The sequence below is a fragment of the Centroberyx affinis genome, unplaced genomic scaffold (genome assembly GCF_046629955.1).
Source record: "Centroberyx affinis isolate AG114_WGS23_722 - 3 ecotype Tasmania unplaced genomic scaffold, CSIRO-AGI_Caff_v1 ptg001798l_1, whole genome shotgun sequence".
Classification (NCBI taxonomy): domain Eukaryota; kingdom Metazoa; phylum Chordata; class Actinopteri; order Beryciformes; family Berycidae; genus Centroberyx; species Centroberyx affinis.
In genome coordinates this window covers 172556-180741 of record NW_027280188.1, presented here as the reverse complement: position 1 = coordinate 180741, position 8186 = coordinate 172556, and the positions used below count along the sequence as shown (strand labels likewise).

Below are 8186 nucleotides of genomic sequence, written 5' to 3'. Positions count from 1 at the left end.
TATCTTTGGGTTGTGGACAAAACAAGACATTTGAGGACGTCATCTTGGGCTTTGGGAAACACTGATCCACATTTTTCACCATTTTCTGACATTTTATAGACCAAACAACTAATCGATTAATTGAGAAAATAATCGACAGATTAATCAACAATGAAAATAATCGTTAGTTGCAGCTCTAATAGAGGGACTCATTTGTTTACAGTAATTATACCAAAGTATACTTATTTGTTATTTACTGGGTATTATATATGGGTACTTCAGTGGTGACCAATATATGTTGGAACGTGTCTTTGACCAATCAGATTGCTTTGCTGAAACTACCTGTCGTATAAACTCGTATTAATCTTTAGTTCTCTCTTTCCCCTGCAGCCCAGCTGGAGTTTGTCCAGATCCTGGTGATCGTGGTGGTGATGATGGTGATGGTGGTGGTGATCACCTGCCTGCTGAACCACTACCGCCTGTCAGCTCGCTCCCTCCTCTCCAGACACGCCCCCGCCCGCAGGAGACACCTGCCGCTGGCCAACGTAAGTCCCGCCCACCCGGCAGTGTGTTCCAAAGCCCGGGTTAAAGTCGGGGCCCAGATGTGGGCCGTCCAGAGGTTTAAAATGGGTCGCTAAGTAATTATGGAGATTGGTTATGGTTGAAATGGGAATCCATAATTAAGAAAGAGAAATACATGCCAAAGGTGCAGTGTGGAACAAAAGCCTTCTCATGTTTAAGATAAGGTAAGGTGAAACTATAATGAATAACTTGGGTCAGTGCAGCAGCAAATATTAATAGGATACAGCAAAATAAAATAGAATGGGGTACTAAATATAGTGCAAGTGACAATTACAACACTAGAACGTATTAAGTCAAAATATATTCGTAAAAACCATGAAAATATCTGAATTACAGCATGGAGGAGGGTCTGCAAAATAACAGCAGTAGAACGTACTGAGACAAAGAAGAAATGGGTGAAAACTATGTATAATATGAAAGTATGTGACAAATATAAAATATATATTAGTATAGTATGAAAATAAAGGAACATTATAAAAGATATTATGATATATGCATTACATAACAAAAGAGAAAATATGAGGACATGAATGAAAAGAGAATGAATAAGCACATATAGAGGATGTGAAAAATGTGCATCAGATTCACAACAGCTCTGCAGAAGTTTTAAGATGTGCAGAGAAAACTTTGTCACATTATCATAGTCACATAATAATATATATATTATTCAATTTAGTGATTTCCTGCAGTGCAGAGTGTGGTTTTGGTGGCAGAGTGAGTCAGTCGGTCGGTGAGGAACATGCTTTTTAAAACGTGAATCACAAGAAGAATAAAGTCAAAAGACCACCGACCCACAGCAAGTGATCACAGCGATTAAACACTGCTGCTGGCCACTGCAACACACACTGAGTCATCATGGGCCAAGGAAAACACACACACACACATACACACACACACACACACACACACACACACACACACACACAATGACTTGCACCCAAGGCTTCTATGACTTCACTGGCGCTTCCTGAATCACCTGCTACTGAATCATTTATGTGTGTGTGTGTGTGTGTGTGTCCTCGGTCTACAAGTGGGATATGAGTCAGGGATGAAGCATACACATGCACACACACACACACACACACACACACACACACACACACACACACACACACACACACACACGGCTACTGTGAAGCTCAGGGGAGTCATTGTCCCAGTTAATTTGGATTAGCAGACTGTCACACATACAGGCAGACAGACAGGCAGACAGGCAGACAGACAGACAGACAGACAGACAGACAGAGAGACAGAGAGACAGGCAGACAGACAGACAGAGAGACAGAGAGACAGGCAGACAGACAGACAGGCAGACAGGCAGACAGACAGACAGACAGGCAGGCAGGCAGACAGACAGACAGACAGACAGAGAGACAGACAGACAGAGAGACAGAGAGACAGGCAGACAGACAGGCAGACAGGCAGACAGACAGGCAGACAGGCAGACAGACAGAGAGACAGACAGACAGACAGACAGACAGACAGAGAGACAGACAGAGAGACAGACAGACAGAGAGACAGGCAGGCAGACAGACAGGCAGACAGACAGGCAGACAGACAGACAGGCAGACAGACAGGCAGACAGACAGACAGACAGGCAGACAGACAGAGAGACAGACAGAATCCATCACCAGTGAACAAACTTGTAAAAAAAACTTGCATAATAAGCACCTTCCAGTCATTTTTATATAAATGCAAAACTCCTTTTGTTCTCTCCTCACTGAGTTCCATGACCCTGAAACCATCGAGACACAACAGCTGTTATGTTTGAAATGTTAATTTGCAATTTTGCAAAACAATGTGCATCCACTTTGAGAGAAAAAAACAGTTCATTACTCAATGTGCATCTCTGAAATGTAGAGGATCCACTCTGTATAAATGTCATCATTTGAAGTACTATTTTATTCACGGATAGATTCTAGTGGTGTGACTGGAGTAATTCTTAGGAGCCTCCATCATCACTCCATATTTGTGTATTATGATTATTTTCATTAGATTAGATTAAATGTATTGATCTGCACGGCGAAATCTGGTCGTTGCAGCAGCAAATACCCATAGGATACATCAAAATGAAATAAAGAAGAATATCACAAATGTGAGGTTATATAAACATAAAACATAAACATAACATAAACCCGGCCCACATCCTGTTTCAACCAGAAAGGTGTCAAGTTACAGAAGATAGATGCTCTCAAAATGACTCAATGCTCTCAAAGTGACTTTAACAGAATGTAAAAAATATCAGTAGTATCTGCAGCAGCAGAACACACTAAGGCCCATTTCACACACACAGCCTGTTCAGTCCTGCCAGTTTCCCTGCTCAAGACCTTGTAATGTTACCAGTAATGTTCTGTGTATCGACTGTATGTGTGAACGATGTAAGACAGTGTGAGATTTGTGCATTATGAAAAGGTGGAGAATTTTAAGGAGGCACTGTACCAACGGGAATATGTTGTGCAGCAGTGGAGCTCTCTAGTGGACAACATCCTCATCTCTCTCTCTCTCCCTCTCTCTCTCTCTCTCTCCTTCTCTCTCTCTCTCTCTCTCTCTCAGGAGGGAAGTCTGTGGTCTTCTGAATGTCCCGGGACAAACAGCGGCCTGAATGAGGTGAGATATAAAGATATTCACCCGCTATCCTCAAAGGAGAATTGCTTGACATTTGTTTTAAGGAACATGAAATGCCAGATGGGTGGAGTTTACCTCTTCAGACGTTTCCGCCAAAGTATTGTTCGGCAAAACTGGCTACAGAAACCATGAAGTAACATCTTTTTGTCACAAGGTGGCGCTAGTTAATTTGATTAGAAACAGCGGTCAGCATGCCTTCACTGGCAAATCAGAATTGAGTATTCAACAGTCGAGTGATGGACACTGTGAAATGTCACACAGTATGACATAGCAGTAATTTGATCTCTCGTGTCCCCACAGCACCAGGTGTACACGCCCCGCCCCCCGGACCGAGGCGTCCCCCCCTCCTACCTGCAGCGGGACCCCCAGCACCCCCACACCCAGCCCCACCCTCACCCCCAGTCCCAGTCCCAGCGCTTCCAGTCCACCTACGCCCCGAGTCGCTTCCAGCCCACCTACCCCTACCTGCCCCAGAGCCTGATCGACCTCCCGCCCACCATCTCCCTGTCGGACGGGGAGGAGCCCCCGCCCTACCAGGGCCCCTGCACCCTGCAGCTCCGGGACCCGGAGCAGCAGATGGAGCTGAACCGGGAGTCGGTCAGAGCCCCGCCTAACCGGACGGTGTTCGACTCCCACCTCCTCGACCCGAGAAACTCCTGTCTGCAGGCCAGGTAATGACACTGAGGGAAGGTGCTGTCAGTGGTAGCTTTAGGCTAATTAATTGGTTAATTACATGGTTACAAGTAACTAAATAGATGCCAAATGTAATAAAATTTTTGCTGTGGAAAAGTTGGCTGCAGCTGAAGGTTTGGGCAACATTGCCCATATGCAGCCAATCATGTATCATGTTGCTATATCATGCCTATTGGCGTGATATAGCAACTACAGCTAGCAACAATCAGCTGGTTCAAATCAGTGAAAGGACAGTCTGAAGGCAGAGGAAGAATGTATTGTCAGAGGTCATCTTTGGAAGCCATTTTGCTTTAACCATTTTATTTAATTGAATTTGGGAATTTTGAATGTACAGTGGAGCATGTGAAGACAACATCAACAACTGCCTGATTATTGCCTTAGTATTATAATCATACAATTAAATGAACTAGCACTATTTTAGTATTGCCATAGTAAGAACTTCTTAATGCCTGACCCCTCCTTGTTGTTCTGCTCCTATCACTCTGACCGCTCCTTGTTGCTCTGCTCCTATCACTCTGACCGCTCCTTGTTGCTCTGCTCCTAGCAGTCTGACCGCTCCTTGTTGTTCTGCTCCTATCACTCTGACCGCTCCTTGTTGCTCTGCTCCTATCACTCTGACCGCTCCTTGTTGTTCTGCTCCTAGCCTGCAGGCCCCTCCTCCAAGCGTCCATGCAGGCATCAGTGCGCTGGAGGCCCAGGAGGCGTTGTCCAGGCAGCAGAAGCAGCGGTCTGGAGTGGAGGCAGGGCCCCCGGCCTACAGCGAGGTGATCGGACACTTCTACCACCCGGCGTCCCTGACCCCCGGCCTCAGCCGGAGCCACAACCATCAGACTGTATCGCCTTCACGAGCGCCCCCGTCCTCGCTGATACACGGCCTGCTCCGGCCTCCGCCTCAGCAGCAGGGAAGTGTGGACAACCGGAATGCGAGGAATACAAAGGAGAAATCCCACAAGCCCCAGCAGGTGTGACAGAGTTGGGGCCGCTTCCTGTAACCACTGCTTCCTCTTTCCTAGCCGATGGGAAAACCTGGATAATGTCCACTAGCCGCCGGGGAACGTCCATCAATGGTCAGTAGCCAATGAGGAACACCCCAGCTTATGGTTAAATTCACCCATAATGGTCTAAGGTAAGATTGGGCGTTGAAAAAGCTGGCCCCTTCTCAGCTTTCAAGGGCTGGTTCACTTTAGTTGTAGGGTGAATTTGCACCTCAAAAAGCTGACATGTGGTCAGTTTTGCAATTTCCCAATCTCATGGTTCAGGCTAGGATTGGGAAGCAGCAGCACTGTGGGGTAAGAACACCTGGAAAACCCCAGGAGAACATCTGGTACTTCCTGTTTCACAGCTTCCTACTTCCTGTCTGAGGAGCACTTCAGATGAACCGATGATGATGATGATGTCAGAGCAGGAGGGGAGAGGTTGGGATCACCGCCCATCTCGTCCCTACTCTATCAGACTGACCTTACAACTACTCCTGATTCATTATAAATATTTACTTGTTGTTTGTTTCTATAGAACTTGTTCTGTTTTTTTGTTTGTTTGTTTGTCTTTTTCGCGCTTACAAAAAATTCCTATCCAGGCAAACGGCGAAATGTTGCAATCTTCTATCCAGGTATTAGGATTTGTTTTGTTTTCTAGTGATAATCCCCCTTGCTGCTTTGACTGACGGCAAACTGCAGGTCTGTGTGGTTCCATATAGTTCTGGTTCTAGTAACGTCTCATCAGTTTGAAAGAGAACCTTGGAATGAGAGTCTCTGCAAAAAACAGGCTGCTTGGGTCTAAAGCAGACATTTTGTTTTGCAGTTGAGTCTCTACATCTGTGTTTGGTCCAGATTCAGGACTACACCGTCTGACACTGGCAATGACTCCTGTACCAGGCTTTAGCTGTATCACTGGCGCATGTTAGCATGTTAGCATATTAGCACGTTAAAATGCTAGCCATTAGCTTTTCAGTCTGTTTCCAGATAGAGTTTAGCTTTAGTTAGTGTTATCTTATGCTAGCTTGCCAGTTGTAGCACAGTGCTAAAAGTCATGTGAGCTAAAATTTCTGCCTCATATCGACCAACCAGTGCAGGAGTTGTTGCTAAAATACTTTTTGAGTTTGTGGAAAGTTAGCCTAACTTTTCTAAAGAAAGTTTGCACAAGGTTCAAAACTGTATGCCACACAGAAAAAAAGAAAATCTGCAATATGTTTGATAAGAGAGAGGACAGAGAAAGTAGTGGTATTTTTCTAAACTTGATGGATTCTAAAGTAAAGACGTTTTTTTGTTTTTTATATGTTGTTTAGTTCTAGAAGAAAAGATCAGTAATCTGTTGGGGTGCCAACTTTCACATGTTTAACATTTTGCTACATACATGTTGGCATGTACTGTATATATACGGTACATATATATATACACATGTATGCACACTGAGAGCGAACTTAAAAAGCACGAATTTAGACTTATTTATATAATTGCTGAAAAAAATTGCACTATTTTTTTAGTATGCGCAGATGGAACGTGTGAGAGACTTTTATTGTGAAGGAGCTCTGTCTATGTGGATATGAACAGAATAAGTGAGAGAGTCCTGGAACTTGTACCATGGTGTGTGTTTCCAGGGGGACTTACCAGAGGGACGGACCACCACAGTGCACAGTAGCCAGCATCATGATAACATATCACAGGGAGACACTGACTTAGATTCAGCCCAACGGACTCGGACCCAACCATTACTATACCATTGATATCAAAAAACCTGGTTTATGCAAATGTCCGAGTCCTGCAAGCCAATCAAAAGTCAGGATTCAACCTGAGGGCGCAATCAGAAACTCTCCTCGTAGCTCTCTCTCATCCTATTGGCTGAATTGTTGGCCAATCCCTCACCAACACAGCTAAGCTCTCTGATTTGTCAAAGCTGGCTGTCACTTTGGCAAACTGCCTTGTCCAAACAAGTCAAGCACATAAGAGTTCGCTTACGTTAATCAGACTTTTAAACACTGAATGATGCCTGAATTTACGACTAATCAAGACAGTGTGTAATGTAACAGTAGAACTGAGTAATTTAGGTTGAAATTGAGTTTGAGCCTTTAATACGGCTGTGTGTTATTTTTTTGTTTGTTTTTTGAATGTCAGAATATTTGTGAAGAGAAAAAGAGAGCGGTGGAGAGACAGTGACACCTTACAAGGCAGCCAGGTAGTGTGTAACTAAACTAAACAGCCCACAATGTGTGATACATAGGCTTCAACTGTGCACTGCTTCTCCTGCCTTCTACATACACACACACACACACACACACACACACACACACACACACACACACACACACACACACACACACACACACAGCCCTCTGGTAAGATCCCCTCTCTTGCAGGCATCTCTGAGCACTTTACTGCAGCAGGCAGAGACAACAATCCTCTGTCAGCCAGCACTGGCCTCGGGCTTCGGGCTTCGGGCTTCGGGCCTCGGGCCTCAGGCTTTGGGCCTCAGGCCTCAGGCTTCGGGCCTTGGGCCTCGGGCTTTGGGCCTTGGGCCTCAGGCCTCGGGCTTCGGCTCACGACCACACACTGAACCACCGGCAAATTCATATTTACCTTTCTGGGTTCATATGTCCAAACCTTTAGAGACACTCTTTTAAAAGATGTGAAGAGTTATATTCCAAGACTTTTTATATCATCTTTGGGAAACAAAACAATCAGGACCTCATACCTGAAGTAATTCATCATTCAATTTGTCTAAAATCTAGAGGATCCAGTCTGAAAACGTAATTATTCTCTCACTGAAAGAAAGACCTACTGTCTTTTAAAAAGTGACGTAATTTATTTTATTTTTGTGTTATTTTGTAAGATTAGGTATTAGCTTCTTTTTTCCCATGGTGGATATTTCAGTCTGGAGCAGAACTCTTTGTGTGTTGAACGCAGCGCAAGACGGGTTGTCGCAAACTAGACACACAGAAGTGTTGAAAAGTGACACGCGTGTTAATAGCAACTCGTCTTGTGTCATCTGTTTAAAAGAGTGTACAGCTGAAGATAAAATGGATATTGACTCACTAATGTAGAGGTTGAGGATATGAATAGCTTCCCAGTTACCATAAATTCATATAGGGCACCACTAAGCCCTATTGAAAACAGTTTAATTGGTGAGTCAGGCCCTTTAGTGTCCAGTCTTTATGCAACAGCGCCCTCCACAGGGACAGAGCCAAACTGCACCCAAACACTCCTGAGGCTGAGTACAGCTTGGCAGCCAGAGGACAGGAGAGAGTTAAAAGGCCAAAAAAGGAATTATTTCATAATCTGATATGGTGAATCTTAACTGGCTCCGTTTTTGCT

At 44.6% G+C, this 8186-nt stretch overlaps 1 protein-coding gene across 1 annotated transcript; it reads left to right on the top strand.

The window, feature by feature from the left end:
• The first annotated feature begins 404 nt into the window (after positions 1 to 404).
• pmepa1 (prostate transmembrane protein, androgen induced 1) lies at positions 405 to 5109 on the top strand. The gene is made up of 4 exons (XM_071529540.1): positions 405 to 524; positions 3115 to 3168; positions 3487 to 3857; positions 4523 to 5109. Exons 1-4 carry the CDS (start codon positions 411 to 413, stop codon positions 4845 to 4847), a joined length of 864 nt encoding a protein of 287 aa, XP_071385641.1. The 5' UTR covers positions 405 to 410; the 3' UTR covers positions 4848 to 5109.
• The last annotated feature ends 3077 nt before the right edge of the window (positions 5110 to 8186 follow it).